Source organism: Capra hircus, chromosome 20 (assembly GCF_001704415.2).
Source record: "Capra hircus breed San Clemente chromosome 20, ASM170441v1, whole genome shotgun sequence".
NCBI classification, from domain to species: domain Eukaryota; kingdom Metazoa; phylum Chordata; class Mammalia; order Artiodactyla; family Bovidae; genus Capra; species Capra hircus.
The window spans coordinates 62,981,747-62,999,656 of record NC_030827.1 but is presented as its reverse complement, the minus strand read 5'-3'; the positions used below and the strand labels follow the sequence as shown (position 1 = coordinate 62,999,656).

General features: G+C 49.2%; 1 protein-coding gene across 1 annotated transcript; it reads left to right on the top strand.

The window, feature by feature from the left end:
• On the top strand, positions 53–11,467 carry CCT5 (chaperonin containing TCP1 subunit 5). Its single transcript, XM_005694862.3, has 11 exons — positions 53–321; positions 2,967–3,027; positions 3,569–3,733; positions 4,987–5,185; positions 6,841–7,033; positions 7,114–7,263; positions 7,465–7,584; positions 8,162–8,347; positions 8,969–9,106; positions 9,520–9,700; positions 10,910–11,467. The coding sequence occupies exons 1-11, from the start codon at positions 217–219 to the stop codon at positions 11,035–11,037; spliced, it is 1,626 nt and encodes a 541-aa protein (XP_005694919.1). The 5' UTR covers positions 53–216; the 3' UTR covers positions 11,038–11,467.

The following is a 17,910-nucleotide window of genomic DNA, read 5'->3' as shown; positions in this document are numbered from 1 at the left end:
CCCCCCCCAGAGCTTCCTAGATGATAGAAGTTTCCGAAGGTCGTTGCTTCCAGAAGGTACTGTCTGGCGTTAAACTAGTCTCAAGTGAGAAATAGGTCTCGGGCGGCCTGCACTGCGCCTGCGCGAGCTCTTGAGCCCTCCCGCGAGAGGAAGGCGGGCTCTGGGTTCCGGCGTGGTCTCCGCCGGTTGAGAGAGTGTAACTCTTGCTGCCGCATCATGGCGTCCGTGGGGACCCTCGCCTTCGATGAATATGGCCGTCCTTTCCTCATCATCAAGGATCAGGACCGCAAGTCTCGTCTTATGGGACTTGAGGCCCTCAAGGTAACGGGCCCGGGACGCACTGGCGGTGGGATGAGGGGAGGCGGCCGAAGCCGGTGGTTCTGCGCCTGCGCAATGTCCGAGGCGTTTTGCCATGTGCTCCGGGGGGAGCTTGAGGGAGCCCACTCTGGTCTCCAGTCCCTCGCCCCGCGCCCGGGAAAATCGATGTCTAAGCCTTTAGTCTCATTTGGGGATTAGGGTGGCCCGCGGGCGCTCTTCAGAGTTGGGTGGGGCGGCTTGAATTCTCAGGCGGTGAAGGCGCGTCCCCACTGGTTTCTCCAACCGAACAGTGTTTTCCGAACAGTGTTTTCGTCTGTAGGATGCAGGGGGCTGTTCTCAGGTCACCTGCCCGGTTAGGACGCTGGCTCTTAACTTTCAGTCGGTGTCCCAGCAACGGCCTCAAAGGAAATGAGGGTCATTTTCGTCGTGGCATCCTAAAGGTTTAGCCATTGACAGCGTGATTTCATTTTTGAGTTCCTTTATATATGGCGTGTTCTGGGTGTGGTCTCGTAAAAGTTAAAAACGTACGCTTTTAAGGAAGAAAATACAGGTGCAAGAGTGAAAAGTGGTCACCAATAACCGTAGTACAAGGCAGTGTGTGACCTGAGTCACCAACTATGGGAGGGCGTACGTGCTGGTCAAAAGTCAGAGGGGGTCCTTAATACTTTGGGTAGAGGATTGGCTGTTGGTCCGGGACGGAGCGCTGTTTTGAACGGGAGAGAGCTAGCTGCTAGGGAGAGGAACAGCAAAAGCCGGAGAACGCGTGGCACCTTGGAGGAGGAGACAGCAGTCTGGTTTCAGCAGCATAGTCTGAGTTGCAGGGGTTCGCACAGGTGGAAGTTCTTGAGCACCTTGACGTGACCATGTTATCCCCAGGGATGGGAGAGAGCCATTGCAGGGCGTTTGGACAGAGTAACAATTTAGGTAGAACTGTGCCTGAGGAGGTGGCATTGGGGTGGAGTCCATGAAGTTGGTGTGTATGACCGTGTCATCAGGTCTGAGCTGTCCCTTAGTGTCTTGAGGTTTTACAGGTCTGTCCCAGGCTGTTGGACTTAGGGCAAGTTACACCTCCTTTCCCAGTGGGGGCAATACATCCCTGTCAAGCGGAGGACAAGAATTAAATGGGGTAACTTAAGAAGTGGTCACCCAGCCTTTGACCAGTGGTGGGCACTCAGGCCACTTGTGTTACGTGTTCAGTTCTGTTTTTCATGGGAAGCAACCAGCAGAGAAAGTAACACCCAACACATGCACCCAAAATACCAGTATAACAGAAGCCGCAGGTGATTTTGCCTCTGCCACATCTTTGAAATCCTCGGTCTCTTGAGACAGGTCTTAGAGAGAAACGTGGTCCCAGAGGTAGTAAAGAACAAACAGGACCAGCGTTCAGACCCGCCTTGTCTGACTCTGCAGCCAGTGGTCTAAAGCCTGCTCCGCAGCCTTGGGGCTGATCCTGCTTTGTTGTGAGGTCTGTCCTGTACTGGATGCATAGCAGCACCTGGCTTCCACCCTCTCCGGTCCCTCCCTGATTGTGACAACCAGGGATGTCTCCAGGCATTGCCAGATGTCTCCTGGGGGCACATTCGCCCCTGGTTATGAACCACCTGTTTGTGGTCATTATTCTTTACGTATTTCATCATGCAGACCTATCAGTCAAAGATGTATTTTAAGAACAACCAGTATTTTTACAAACCTAGTGAACTTTGTGTCTTGTTAACCTGTGAGATGGGGTGACAAGGGAAGGCTGCACAGAACATTGCATTTGAACTGCTGTGTAAACTGGTCAGGATTTAATGAGCAGAGGTCTTCATCAAGGCTTCAGGGGTCAGAGGGCAAGTTGGAGAGCAGGCCTTGGCCGCCCTCACTGGCACAGAGCGAGGTCTCAGACTTTGAAGAACACCTGAAACTTACAGACTTGAGAGTCGGAGTACTGGTGAATTCTTTTAAGGGCTGGGGACTGCGGAAAACGACACGTTCGGAAAAATGGGTGACTTAGCTGGATGAATCTGAAGGATCAGTGAATGAGACCCTGGAAATCTGTGGTGTGGTGGATCAGTTAGGTTGGTGACGGCAGGAATAGGAAGACAGGAAATGAGGTATTTGGAGGCAATATGAGTGTAATTATGTATGGGAAGGGAAAGGATGCATTTGGGCTTCTGTTATTTTCAGCATTGACTCCCTTGGTGGGCAGTTCTTGGTTGTGGGTTGTGTACTGACTGGACCTTTGGGGAGAGGAGTTGTGTACCTCGGGACCTTTGGGGAGAGGGAGTGTACAGTAAACCACGGTGTGACAGTTCGGGGTGTTGTGTGTTGACAGCTGCACTCCTCGCATGGAGTCAGCTTCGTGTGGTCCTGCACGGCCCCTCGGGTCAGACTGTCCCTGCTCTTGCCTGTAAAATGGGCCGGGAGAACCTGCCTCGTTAGAGGTGTTGAGGGTTGCAGAGTGAGCACAGAGCACTTGGCTCTGTTGTTTTACACAAGAATTGTCTTCTAACACTAGGAGTTGTACAGTTTTCACAGGTAGATGTGGACCTGTCTGCTGCCTTTTCTTGAGAATAGAAGCTGTGTCATGAGTTTTACAGCCATCAGTTATATGTTCTTAACTTAAAATTATGTCTAACTTGAATATTGGCTTTTTCTTTTTCATTTAGTCTCATATAATGGCAGCGAAGGCTGTAGCAAATACAATGAAAACATCTCTTGGACCAAACGGTAAGAAACTTAACATTCTGTGTTTTTTCAGGAACGTTGTATAGGATAGTCAACTCAACCTGTTTACAGAAAGTTAGGAGACAGGGGGGCTCATCCTCCCCCTAATATGGTCAGATGTTTAGGATGTATCCCAGACCTTCAGCACAGTTAAAGTCATCATGCTACATCCAAATTTAGGTCAGGCGTTTTTTCCACTTAACATAATTTCATTAGCATTTTCCAAATCATAGCTATTGTCTTCTGCAACATTATATTTTGTGATGTTACATTTAGTGATGCTCCATAATTTTTTTTTTTTTTTTTTTTTTTTTTTTGCAATTTCTCTGGTTTTAGCCATCATTAAATTGTTCCAATGTTTTGCTTTAGGTTAGCCAATCTAAAAAGGTCTTCATGGAGATATTCCTTCATGTATGTTGAATTATTTTAATAAGCTCCTAGATAGGTACTGGGTCAAGAAGTCAAAGTAACTGTTTTATAGGTTTAGTGTAAGGTTTTTGGTTTTTTTTCACCCTCAGTCATTTTAAACATGGTTGTCTCTTAGGGCTTGATAAGATGATGGTGGATAAAGATGGTGACGTGACTGTGACCAATGATGGCGCCACCATCTTAAGCATGATGGACGTTGACCACCAGATCGCCAAGCTGATGGTTGAACTGTCCAAATCACAGGATGATGAGATCGGAGACGGAACCACAGGAGTGGTTGGTAAGAAAAGGGAAAATGTCCTTTCTCATTTGACAGGAGTTATTTAATATTAAGGGCTTTCTTGGTGGCTCAGACATTAAAGAATCCACCTGCAGTTCAGAAGACCCAGATTTGATCCTTGGATCAGGAAGATCCCCTGAGAAAGGGAATGGCTACCCAATCCAATATTCGTGCCTGGAGAATTCTGTGGGCAGAGGAGCCTGATGGGCTACAGTCTATGGGGTTGCAAAGAATGTTACAAGCCTAACACGCTTGCTGAGTGTTTATTCTGAATCACATCATGGGGAGACAGTCTGACAAATCCATGTGGAAGGACACGATACAAGACAAATGGCCCAGGCGCTTCAAAAGTGTCAGTATAAAAGAAGAGGAAGGGGGTGGGGAGTCAAGTTAGGCAGCTCATCTGGATTCAGGGAGCTCAAGAGAAGCGACAGCAGCTCGAATGCGTGAAACCTGGCTGGGTGCCAGATTTCTTTCTCCCAGCTCTGAAGGATGTTTGGGATATGTGGGGTCATTTGTGGGTCATGTATTAGTATCTTACCAACGTCAAGATTTCCTTAAAAATAAAAAGATTTCCTGAGTGTGACAGTTTTGTTACAGCGATGCAGGAGACTGTGCCTGTCCTTAGGAGCTGAATGTTAAAATACTCAGGAGTGACATGTCTGATTTAATAAGTAAACTATTCATTATATTACTCTTGATATTTGTTTTCAGTGTTTGAAAATTTTTTAAGTTTGAGAGAATTGATGAGATGAATATCTTCAGTGTTATTTTTTCTGCATTTGAAATTTGAATTAATTAATTCAGCAAATATCTTATATATTCATTGGGAACCAAACACTGTTCTGGATGTACTTGGAGTGCGGCAGCATTCAAACTTAATTTTTGTGATGCTAAAATGAGAGGGGAGGGTAACAGGTTATGGGAGGGATAGTAAACAAATTTTATTTAATACTGTATAATGCCAGCATAAATTTCACTGAATAGAAAACCCTTGGCCCAGGAAACAGGAAGTTTTTTTCCCTTATAAAAATGTTTGTGTATTACATTCTTTGCGTTCTGTACATCACTGAGAGTTGAGCATCCATCTGTGTACCTGTTAGAACCAAAACACGAGGCTCCATTTTTAAGGATGGCCTCTACCTCTGAGACACTTTTAGCTTACATCTGGAACCTTGGTATTTCCAGGGCAGCATCTCATGTGTTTTGAGTTCTAGCGGTTTCCTGAGCCAGGTGTGCTGTCTTATCCGCAGTCCTGGCTGGCGCCCTGTTGGAAGAGGCCGAGCAGCTGCTGGACCGCGGCATTCACCCCATCAGGATCGCCGACGGCTATGAGCAGGCCGCCCGCATCGCTATCGAGCACCTGGACAAGATCAGCGACAGTGTCCTTGTCGACATGAAGAACACTGAGCCCCTGATCCAGACGGCGAAGACCACGCTGGGCTCCAAAGTGTGCGTGTACAGTGCGGGGCTGCAGGGCACGTTCGTGCAGGAGGCTGTGGTCGTGTGCTGGGTCTTAAAGACAGCTCAGAATTATCCACGGTGGCTTCATACTGATTTAATGACTGCCTTCTGGTTTTGTTACTTGGGTTTACTTTCTCTTTACTGCAGATATAAATATGGGCATTTTGTGTTTCTGTTAGAGGCTGGATTTCCAGGTTTGGTTAAGTCCCCTTGATAGTTTTTGTAAGCTATTTAGTTCTTTATTTCTCAAAATAGGCTAGGGTGGTAAAGGGTCCTACTAGTGGGCAGTACTCGTTTTTTTCTAACACTTTCTACCATTTCTTTGCTAGGAAGCATTTTAATGGAGAGGTTCTGCTCCTTATTCATTCAACAGGGAATTGAATGATCCAGAATTTTAGTTTAGTATGAAGGGGCAGTCTTGAAATTGTCTTAACACGGGCTGTTGCTAACATTTACATAGTGCTTATTACTTGCCAGGCCTAGAGCTGGAGTCTTGGAGACACAAAACAGCTCTTGCCCCTGGAGACTCAGCCGCCTCAGCCACGAGACAAGCTCACCTTGAACAACAGTGGAGACTTAGGGGCTCTTGTTAAAATGTAGTATAAAAACCTAAGGTAAAAAAAAAAAACCTAATGTAAGGTACCTTATTGCACGGTTTGTCTTAATCCACATCAATTTGGGAAGTATTTAAATTTGTGCCCTAAAGGATGACATGGGCTCAACTTAGAGGGTGGGGCAAGTGCAGCAGAGTTGCCTGCTTCCTTCTGTCCTCTGTGGTGCCAGCTGCCCCCTTGTCGCAGGTCTGAGCCGAGACCATGCCTCGGAGGGGTGACTGCCCGGGGTGGCCTTTATTGTAAGTACAGCACTCTGGTTCTCCTGGAAGGAAGGCGTTACCCTTTCTTGAAATGCACACATTCTGTGTTATTGCTTTCTAAGTTGACTCAGCTTTATTTGCAAGTCTTTAGAAAACTCCGGTATGTGTAGATCTTTTCTATAGAAAATGTTCAAATGGACCAACAAGGGCCAGATACACTCAACATACTTTGAAACATTGTTTGTCAGTTACTTAGGACACACAATGTTTGTAGTTTCTCCGCTATCTTTTCCAGGTAACTTAGGATTCCAGGCACTGTATTTGGAGGGCTACAGTTGCTTTGTGGTTTTTTCAGAATCAGATGGGAAATTGAACAGTCGCTTCAGATGTTGAGTGGTGCACGTCCCGTAGATAAGATTGGCTTCTCCTTGGTAGTTTCCTCTCTCTGCTGTTCTGTTTTGACTTGAAAGTGTTAGTGCTACTACCAAGTAGTGGTCTTGGTAAATTTTTGGTTCTTGACATACGTTAGTGGTCTCTTCGTGTACATTCATAATGGAAGAAAATAGTACAGTACAGTTATTAACAATTTTTTTCCCATCCCAGTTTATGATTCCCTTTGGAGTCCCTGGACCCGGGTTAAGCGTCCCTCCCCAGACTGTTGAAAGTACAGGTAGCGGTGACATTCTTCTGGGGACGCTGAATATGTTAGTTGTGTAACATACCTGTGGGTCATGCTGTGCCGTGCTGTCTGAGTTTTGCAGCATGTGTTCTTTCTGGCTGCAGTTGCTGTCGCGTGGACAGGAAAGGTCAGTGTTGTGTGTCCCCTCAGGGTTAACAGCTGTCACCGGCAAATGGCCGAGATCGCCGTGAATGCCGTCCTCACCGTGGCCGACATGCAGCGCAGGGACGTTGACTTCGAGCTCATCAAGGTAGAAGGCAAGGTGGGCGGGCGGCTGGAGGACACCAAGCTGATCAAGGGCGTGATCGTGGACAAGGACTTCAGTCACCCGCAGATGCCCAAGGTGAGCCGTGCCTCCATGGCATCAGGCTTCTCCCTCTTGAGCCCTCCAGGTAGTTCATACGTCTCTGTCTCTTCCTGCAGCAAGTGGAAGATGCTAAGATTGCAATCCTCACGTGTCCATTTGAGCCACCAAAACCAAAGACGAAGCATAAGCTGGATGTGACATCTGTGGAAGATTTTAAAGCTCTTCAGAAGTACGAAAAGGAGAAGTTTGAAGAGATGATCCGGCAGGTGCGCCTTAAGACTGCTCCTAGTGAGATTTAAACTAGAGCTGACAGAACATAGCCACTTGTGTATTTCTTTCTCTTTTCTGTACTTTAATGCTCCCACCTACATACCCAGCTGTGTTTCTCACCTTGGTTTCAACCATTTTTCCAATAGAAGAGCATAAAAAATACTTCTGTTAACGTGATTGTGGCATTTCTTTCCCAGATTAAAGAAACTGGTGCTAACCTAGCTATTTGCCAATGGGGCTTTGACGATGAAGCGAATCATTTACTTCTCCAGAATGAGCTGCCGGCGGTTCGCTGGGTCGGAGGACCTGAAATTGAGGTAGGAGGCCCCCTGCGAGGAGATTGCGTGTAGGGCTGGAGCTCACGGAGCATCTCTGCTCGAAGCCCCCGTGACCTCGCCCTGCTGTGGTTCCCATGCTGTGCTGAGGCTCCACAGACCAGAGGCTGAGCTGCAAGGGGGGAAATGCTAGAACCTTCCTGCTGTTTATGCATGTGTTTCTGGCATTCCGTGGCATTTTCAGGTGCTTTCCTTTCTCACTGCTGTCTGCTTGGCCTTCTGAGGGGGCAGACTGGTTGTGCACTTCTGTGTCAGCCTCATAAACATTCAGAGCTGCCCAGACATGGTCTGTGGCCCCACAGACAAGGCGTAGTTGGTCCTCATGGGGGCGGGAGGGAAAGGGGGAGAGCTGAGAGTGTGTGCAGGGTCATAGTGGCAGGTCGCCCGCCCTTCAGAACCTTGTTCCCTGAACAAGGCGTTGGGCTGGACCTTGATTCTTGGGCTGGATTGGGCAGTGGTTCTAGGGAGCACGGCGGTCGTGGGTCACGATCGGCTCATCTGTGGTCTGGTGTTGAGAGTTCCCTGCTCACCACGCTGGTCTTTCCATTCCTCCCGTCAGTTGATTGCCATCGCCACAGGCGGCCGCATTGTCCCTCGGTTCTCAGAGCTCACAGCTGAGAAGCTGGGCTTTGCGGGTCTTGTGAAAGAGATCTCGTTTGGGACCACCAAAGACAAGATGCTGGTCATCGAGCAGTGTAAGAACTCCAGAGCCGTCACCATTTTCATCAGAGGAGGAAATAAGATGGTAAGGACTCGCTTATTTGTCCTGCATTTTTTCTGATTCTGGAATGTGATTGGGCTTTTCACATAATGTATTTAGCTGGGACACTTGAAGAAGGACGGGGCCATCTTTCTTGGAGAAGCAGGGACACCTCCGGAATTCCCTAGCAGTCCAGTGTTAGGACTTTGCTCTTGCACTGCTGTGGCTTGGACTCAGTCCCTGGTCGGGGAACTAAGATCCCTCAAGCCATGCAGTGCAGGCCTCTCCCCTACCCGCCCCCCCAAAAAAAGATAAAATAAGTTTGTGTCACAGTGTAAAACCCTGAAGACCATGTGCCACTGTTGGGCCTACAGGGCACACTTGCCTTTCCTCAGTCTCAGGTAGAAACGCAGACCTGAGGGAGCGTGGGTGCGCTCTCCACTCTCCAGGGATGGGTTTCTAGTGCATCACGATGAGTAAGACTCATTCATTGTAAGGCTGTTGCTTTGTCTTTTTTGTTTGACCCCCTTTACCACTTGGTCATATGTCCTGGATTGAGTCCTAGGCTCACTCCGGTATTTTGGGAGTTTTTTCCCTAAGTACGTTATAGGGAGGAAAAGTAGAATGAAGATAGAACTGTTAACTTGGGCAGCTTTGCTTTCCCAGATCATCGAGGAGGCCAAGCGTTCCCTTCATGACGCTCTGTGCGTCATCCGCAACCTGATCCGGGACAACCGCGTGGTGTACGGCGGAGGCGCTGCGGAGATCTCCTGCGCCCTGGCAGTCAGCCAGGAGGCCGACAAGGTGAGGGCCTGTGACCGCAGTGTGTGACCGACCGCATGGTGTGCAGCGGGGGCTGGACTCCGGGCCTTTGATCTGAGCTGATCCTTGTGCCTGAGGATGTGGATGTGGGTTACCACAGGCCAGCGTCTGTCAGCCTTTTTCAGACTGCAGCCTTGACACAGATCTCTGCACACTTAGTATTAACTGGAATTGAGAATTGCTTAGACGTTGTAACTAAAGGTGCAGCAGGAAAACTGGCTCTCTTGACTTCTGACATGTACCTTCTGCACCCTCGCCCTGTAGCCGACTCATATGATGGCCTGTTCTGAGGACTCGTCCTGAGTTAGCTTGTCCAAGGGTGTCATTCTGTAATGTCCGCAAATAGCTGCTGGGGGTTCTGTCAAGTACGCTGACGTAACCCTGTGCCCTCGCAGTGCCCGACCCTGGAGCAGTACGCCATGCGCGCCTTCGCCGACGCACTGGAGGTCATCCCCATGGCGCTCGCCGAGAATAGCGGCATGAACCCCATCCAGACCATGACCGAGGTCCGGGCCAGACAAGTGAAGGAGGTGAACCCCGCCCTTGGGATCGACTGTCTGCACAAGGGGACCAATGGTGAGGCACTGGGTGCAATCTGACCTAAGCTGGGGAATTATTGCTGCATAGCGTGTACCATGAACTGGTCCTGGCTTTTTAAATTCTTGAACACACTTCAGGTACCCAGGTCCTGAGTTTTAGTGTTTGATATAATTACCTGGGGAATTGTTAGGATGCTGGTTTTAGCAAGCTACAACAAAAAACTGCAGTGCAGTATTTATTCCAAAGGTGATTTCCATTGTAGAAAGTCATTCCCATCCCATTTCTTTTATACAAATGTCTGTCAGTGAACAGCTGTGAAATTGACTTTCAGTCTACCACTGATTCTGTGGGTGTGTCCCGTAAATCAGAGGGTGTTTTATAAATGGAGTGTGTACTGTGGCTTCATAGCACTTCATCATTCATTGCTGAAACGGTAGCGCAGCCCTAGCATGTGGGATGGTGGTCCTGGTGAATCCCCAGATTCCTTACTAGTTGGGCCATCTCTGGGGTTCTGTCTCAATCCTGACCACAGAATCTGATGGCTTATTTTTTTTACTCAGAACTACAGGTGTATTCTGGATTTTAGGTTAACAACCCGAGGATTTAGTAATAGCAGCAACTTCTTGTCAGACAGTTTACATTTCTTTAACCTGAATGTCTGTGTTTTGCTGAAGCAGCTTTACATGTCAGGCACCGTCTGATCTGACTTCAGGCTTACTAACCGATAGCGTAGGGAACTTTGTGGGGTGAGAAGTCACTGAATGATTGCCTCTTTAGCAAGTCACTGAGAAATTCACCTTGTTATTGAAGAGGACTCCCTGTCCTCCACAGTGTTCCAGTAACCAGGCCCACATTCCAGGATGTCCTGGGAAGTAATGAAATTGTATTCTTCTGAAAACATAACCGAGACTAGTGGCTTTCAAAGTTCTGTGTCTTTTAAGTTTTACTTTGATTGATAAATAGGAACAAGGTATTAATGATAACGGGCTTCCCTGGTGGCTCAAACAGCAAAGAATCAGCCTGCAATTCAGAAGACCTGGGTTCAATCCCTGGGTTGGAAAGATTCCCTGGAGGAGGGTATGGCTGCCCACTCCAGTTTTCTTGCCTGGAGAATCACCAGGGACAGAGGAGCCTGGCGGGTTACAGTCTCTGGGGTCCCAAAGAGTCAGACACGACTGAGCGATGTTCACTTTCCATTAATGATCAGAGTATGCTGTTTTAGAGTAATGAATTTGTGTTTTTCAGATATGAAACATCAACATGTCATAGAAACTTTGATCGGCAAAAAGCAACAGATCTCTCTTGCAACACAAATGGTCAGAATGATTTTGAAGATTGACGACATCCGTAAGCCTGGAGAATCTGAAGAGTAAAGAGAATTTAGAGTAAAATAAGGAGTAAGATCCACTCTTGTGACTAAATAAATGGGGGTCTTGTGCTGCATCTACAGCTATTTATTGTTACGTCCCGTATCAGACACTGTCGTAGATGCTGTGACAACAGTAGCTGTTTGTAACCATAGTTTCACTTGTTAGAGACATGGAAGTGTAGAGGTGATCTCACAAGGTTTTGTATTTGTTATATTAAAGGGAACTCTAAACAGCCTTTATATTCTGCTCTTTAAGTTAAACATTCACTATAACATTCATCAAATGCCTTAATTGAAGGGGTTTGAGTTTAATTTTTTTTTTTTTTTTTAATGTACGACCTGTTTTTAACAGTTTTAAACGTTTGGTTTGTCTCAAGATTTACTTTAACATTGAGGAATATGGGCTTGGTCCTATTAAATTTATTTAAGTGCTGCATCTGTCTAAATGGGTGAATCTTTGATTGTGGAGACCCTTCAGAGATGAGTATCCACCATACGACTATGGACTGTCTTCTGTGCTGTTGGGTTATACTGACTGGGGTGTTCCCACAGTGCTGAGTAGACCAGCATTAATGGTGTGATCTTCACACAGCCCCCTAGCATTATCCTGGCCTGGCTCCACCCAGAGCCTTGGCCAGTGTCATGCAGAGAAGGCCTGGGTGGGCACAGACTGGCCCCCCCTCAGGTGCTTAGAAGGCCATTCAGAAGCCAGTTGGGCTTTTTCCAGGGAACAAACCAAGTGAAGGTTAGAGTGAAACAGAAAAAAAGGGTTGAGTGGAAGGAAACACCTTGCAATTACCATGTGTGTAGGTTGGTATTAAGTTAGTTCTGTTTACTGTGGGTTTGATCCCTGGGTCTGGGAGATCCCCTGGAGGAGGAAATGGCAACCCACTCCAGTCTTGTTGCCTGGAGAATCCCCATGGACAGAGAAACCTGGTGGGCCATGGTCCATGGAGTCAAGAAGCAAATCGCCGTGACTTGGCAACTAAACACTACTGGCTCACAGTGGCATAGCCCTTGGCAGAGGCCAGGCTGTGTTCCGAGCGCTTCACCTGTTACCACCGTGTGTTGGAGAAGGCCTTCTTACTGTTCACATCTTACAAATGGCCTCATGGGCCAGCGTCTTCCAGCCAGCATTCAGTGGAGTGGGGTCGGACACCCTGGCCAACTTCTCTGGGGTGCCCCCTCCCCGTGCTGTTCTGCCCCCTGCTGGCTTGTGTTTGCTTTTCTAAAAGCATGCTGCGTAGAGGATGTGATGATGACGTGCACTCTTGTGCCCCCAGGGGAGAGAGTTTGGAGCTGTTAGTTTCTCCTGAGAACCTGGACGCTGGCCAGTCTTAACTGTTGGGTCGTTGTGTTTGCTCCATGTTAATACATTGGTGGTTTCATTAGAAAACTTAGCAAGGAACACTAACATCATTCTTCCTGATGAACGTACAACCTAGTATGTATCTCATCGTAAAATGGCCTCTGAAGTGGCTCGTTTATAATTTACTACCTGTTGGGTGCAGCGTCAGAATGCATCGATTTCAAATTTGGTTTCAGTGCAGACACAGACCGACTCAGATAACTGTCGTGACCTAGTTGTCTGGATGAGTTGATTTACAAGGGCAGATTTCAGCCTGTGAAGAACATCCAACAGCTTGCTTTGAACCAGAGTCTTACGTGAAGCGGTTTGTGGTTGAGTGAAGACTAAACCACTCCAACAGGGAACCACAGACGTTCCTGAAGGGTTTTGGTTGAAAGAAACTGCGTAGTTGATGAACAAACTCGTAGATGTGTTGCTCACATGCTTTTGATTCTTTCCAGGAAAAGCACCTCTTCTAGGTACCACGTTGCCCTTTATCTTTCAATTCCAAATGGCTTGTTTACATCCCTTGTGCTTTGGCTGACCCCCATCTCATGCCTGGAGAAGGAGATTGCAACCCATTCCAGTATTCTTGCCTGGAGAATTCCGTGGACAGAGGAGCCTGGTAGGCTACAGTCCATGGGGTTGCGAACAGTCAGACACGACTGAGCAACTTCACTTTCACCTTTCACTTTCAGATATTGGAAAAGGAAATGGCAACCTGCTCCAGTATTCTTGTCTGGAGAATCCCAGGGATGGAGGAGCCTGGCTGCTGTCTATGGGGTCGCACAGAGCCGGACACGACTGAAGTGACTTAGCATGCATGCATGCATGGGAGAAGGAAATGGCAACCCACTCCAATATTCTTACCTGGAGAGTCCCAGGGACAGAATAGCCTGGTGGGCTGCTGTCTGGGGTCGCACAGAGATGGACACAACTAAAGCAGCTTAGCAGCAGCAGCAGTATCTCATGCCAATAAAGCCCTTGACCCTGAGACCACATGCCCACACAGTACCCAGCACTGTCCTGTTGGTTCCTAGTTCCTGCACTTCCAGCTTTATTCAGTGTTTCAGGGGTTGGAGGCGAGTTTTTTATTGTTTTCTGGCGATGCCACTCATCTGCTTTATTGTTTTCTGGCCATGCCACTCAGCTTCTGGGATCTTAGTTCCCCGGCCAGGGATAGAACCTCAGCCCCTGGCAGTGAAAGCAGAGTTCTAACCACTGGACCACCAAGGAAGTCTCTATTTGATGTTTGTTAAATGGCTTGATCTTTAATTACAAGCAATCACACAGAAATAGAGCTTCCCAGGTGACTCAGTGGTAAAGAAACTGCCTGTCAATGCCAAAGACATGGTTTTGATCCCTGGGTTGGGAAGATCCCCTGGAGAAGGAAATGGCCACCCACTCCAGTATACTTGCCTGGAGAATCCCATGGACAGAGGAGCCTGGGGGCCTACAGTCCATGGGGTCCCAAAGAGTTGGACACGACTGAGGGACTGAGCACGTTAGAAGCAGATAGGAGAACTTAACTGTCCTCTGTAAAGAGGCATTGAGGTTTGCAAAAGTGGAAAATAATGCTGCTGCTCCCTTTTTTCATTTTGGAAAATATGAAATTACATTAACACATTGAATGCCGGTTAGTGTAACTGGCGTAAACAAGCAGCAGGGGGTAGGGCATTCCGCAGGGCTTGACAAGTATTCAGGGATCTTGAAATCAAAATGTTTGAGAGCTGCTCTGTTAGTACGTCTAATCTTCATGAGTAGTGCTGGTCATGGACAGATTCAAGAGGTGCTACATAATTCGCACCAGCCTGAAATAAACTCAAGTTCATATAACAGATATTTTGAAGATAAGCACTAAGAGCTTTATCAATACTTGCATTATAATCTCAACTCCTGTTTCAAAAACAACTGAAGTTGACCATGTGGACTTCCAGCTTCCATGCTCCCACCTAGAGTCTCACGCACCCACCCCCTCCCTGTGGTAGGCAGGAATGTATACCAGGGTTCAGCCTGCTGGTGCAGTCAGTCAGACACTAATCCAGGTGTTGCTGTGAAGAGACTTTGCAAGTGGAGTCAAGTACTAGCTGGCAGACCTTAGAAAGCTGACGTGGGTGGGCCCCATGCAACCACACCCAGAAGCGGGGGGCGGGTAGGTGCGAAGGACTGGACGCCCACCTGCTGGCCCTGAGATGCAGGGGCCGCGTGCAGGCCCTGAAGGCCTCTAGGTCCTGAGGAAGGAAACGAGAGCTCGGTCCTAAGCTGCAAGGAACAGCTGGTCCTTAAACACAGGTTGGGGCGCTGACCATCTGTGCCGTTTAAAGAAAAAATTACAGCCTGTCCTCCATGGGCTCAGTTCTGCATCTGAGCATTCAGCCAACGTCAAACATGTAGTACTGTTGGGTTTACTATTGAGAAATCTCATTTGCAAAATCTGCAAGAGGACCCTTGCAGTTCAAGCCTGTTGTTGAAGAGTCAGCTGTATCTGGAAGCGGATCCTCCCCAGAGCCTGGCCAGCCAGCACCTGCACTGGGACCTCAGGAGACCCAGAGTGGAGAAACCAACATGAGCCAATCTGGGCTTCCAGTCCACAGAACCGTGGGGTCATACATCTGTCCTTAAGCCACAGAGTTTGTGCGTGTCTGTCACACCAGCACTTTCTGGGCACCCGACAGGGTCACACTTCTGGATTCTTGTGGCCAGTGGGCCATGTAAGCAGCTCGGGCCCATGAACAGAAAGAAGCATCATTTCCAGGTCAAAGCACTGACACGCCATGCAGGGCCCCGAGGGGCACTTCCCTCTGGGCACAGCCAGGGCCTGCTCCAGGGCGGCCTCCAGCCTGGCCCCTGGAGGTGATAGTGACAGGAGTTCCTGCCAGCAGCCACGGGCACGGAGCAGGAGCGAGCTGCCCTAGGGCAGGGCTGGAACCTCTTCTCTGCATCCTCACCCTGCCCTCTTGAAAGTGAAAATGAAGTCGCTCAGTCATATCTGACCCTGTGACGCCATGGACTGCAGCACGCCAGGCCTCCCTTTCCATCACCAACTCCCAGAGCCTACTCAGACTCATGTCCATGGAGTCAGTGATGCCATCCAGCCATCTCATCCTCTGTCGTCCCCTTCTGCCCTCAATCTTTCCCAGCATCAGGGTCTTTTCAAATGAGTCAGCTCTTCACATCAGGTGGCCAAAGTATTGGAGTTTCAGCTTCAGCATCAGTCCTTCCAGTGAATATTCAGGACTGATTTCCTTTAGGATGGACTGGTTGGGTCTCCTTGCAGTCCAAGGGACTCTCAGGAGTCTTCTCCAACACCACAGTTCAAAAGCATCACTTCTTCAGCGCTCAGCTTTCCTTATGGTCCAACTCTCACATCCATACATGACCACTGGAAAAACCATAGCTCTGACTAAACTGACCTTTGTTGGCAAATTAATGACTCTGTTTTTTAATTTGCTGTCTAGGTTGGTCATAGCTTTTCTTCCAAGGAGCAGGCGTCTTTTAATTTCATGGCTGCAGTCACTATCTGGAGATGGTACCCAAAAAATAGTCTCTCACCATTTCACCTCACAAAACAGAACAGAGCAAAGCCCTCTGGGTCCTGAGCGCGGGCTCCGCCGCCCCTCTCCTCTGCAGCACCCGTGAAGGCAGGTTGACACACACAGTCAGAAGCAACCACAGCTCAGCCCCCTGACCAGCACCTGATGACAAGCCCACACCCATCTGCAAAACAATGTTACTCTTCATTTTGTAGATTTCCCATTGAGAAGAACTAGAGGGTGTGGGTGGTCAAGAATCCGCCTGCCAGTGCAGGAGATTTAACAGACACCAGTTTGGTCCCTGAGTCGGGAAGATCCCCTAGAGGAGGAAATGGCAACCCACTCCAGTAGTCTTGCCTGGGAGATCCCATGGACAGAGGAGCCTAGCGGGCTACAGTCCGTGGGGTCACAAAGAGTCAGACAACTGAGCACCTAAACCACCACCCCAGAGGTCAGAGCATTAGGGCGTTTCCCAAAGCCACACGGGAGCTTGACACGCTGGGGCCTGGATACTGGGACCCCTCCCCGCCCACCTCACTCTCATCCTGCTCCACACCTGCCTCTGCCCACGTGGGGCACAGCCACCTGGCAGTTGGTTCCCAAATCCCAAGATCCACGTGGGGCTCCTCTACTGCCCACCCACCAGGAGGCCTCCACTGGGCCCACCCTGGGGTGCGCCAGGAACCAGTCAGTCCTGACCATGGACCCCCTTCGGCTCAGGCTCACTCAGCCTCCTTCATGGCAGGAGGACAGCTAGGGGGAGGAGAGGCTGGGTTCTGGGAGAGCTCCCTCCTAACAGAAATTGACAGGATTTCCCTCCCTCCCCACGAGGCCTGGAGGCGAGAGGCCCAGAGCAGCAGGCACCTACCACATCCTGACACTCCTGAGCCACTCCTGGTCCGTTTAAGGGTGTCTGGGGGAGACTTCACCATCACTCTCTTTACTGTTCAGTCACTCAGTCATATCCGACTCTGCGACCTCATGGACTGCAGCACGCCAGGCCTCCCTATCCATCACCAACTCCCAGAGTTTACTCAAACTCATGTCCATTGAGTCTGTGATGCCATGCAACCATCTCATCCTCTGTCGTCACCTTCTCCTCCCACCTTCAATCTTTCCCAGCATCAGGGTCTTTTCAAATGAGTCCTCTCTTTGCACGAGGTGGCCAAAGTATTGGAGTTTTAGCTTCAACATCAGTCCTTCCAATGAATGAAAGATGGACTGGTTTGATCTCCTTGCTGTTCAAGGGACTCTCAAGAGTCTTCTCCAACACCACAGTTCAGAAGCATCAATTTTTTTGTTGCTCAGCCTTCCTTATGGACCAGCTCGTGCATCCGTACGTGACCACTGGAAACACCGTAGCTCTGACTGTCTGAGCCACTGTTTGTTAGTGGGCCTTTCTGTTATTTGCAGCCTAAGAAGACCTGATATTCCAGGCTGGACCGAAACCAAACTCTGCTCCCCACAGCTCCACTTCTCTGTGGTATCCCTGCTCCTGCATGGTCTCTCGGCGACTTCAGGTGACCCTGTGTCTTCCCAGCTCCCTTCCTAATGCTCTAGCGCCCCTCTTCCCCTCCCCACCCCCACAGGGTCAGGCTGGCACCTCTGCTCCCTGGCCCCCTCACTCTCCAGAGGGGCCAGCCCTCCAGCCCTGGCCCCTCAGGTGTCCCTCCAGGAAGAGCTTCAATCAGCCGCCACCCCTTCCCTGGGCTCCTGCAGGCCCAGAAGAGAGGTTCCCTGGGGCTGAAGGGATCATCTCACTCCCCGTCTTCTAGAAGAGAAGGGTCCCGATTCGCCCTTACCCCAAAACCCCAGCCCTGACAAGAAATGGTCTAGTAGCCCATGCACCTTGGGCCAAAAGCCTACCGCAGCTCAGTACGTAAGCAAGCTCCCTTCCCCCAGCCTGTGAGGAGTACTGCCTGCAGGGCCCAGGCCCCCGGGGGGAACACAAGCAGCCTTCAGTGTCTGCAGACCCCAGGGGCAGTGGGAGGGAAGG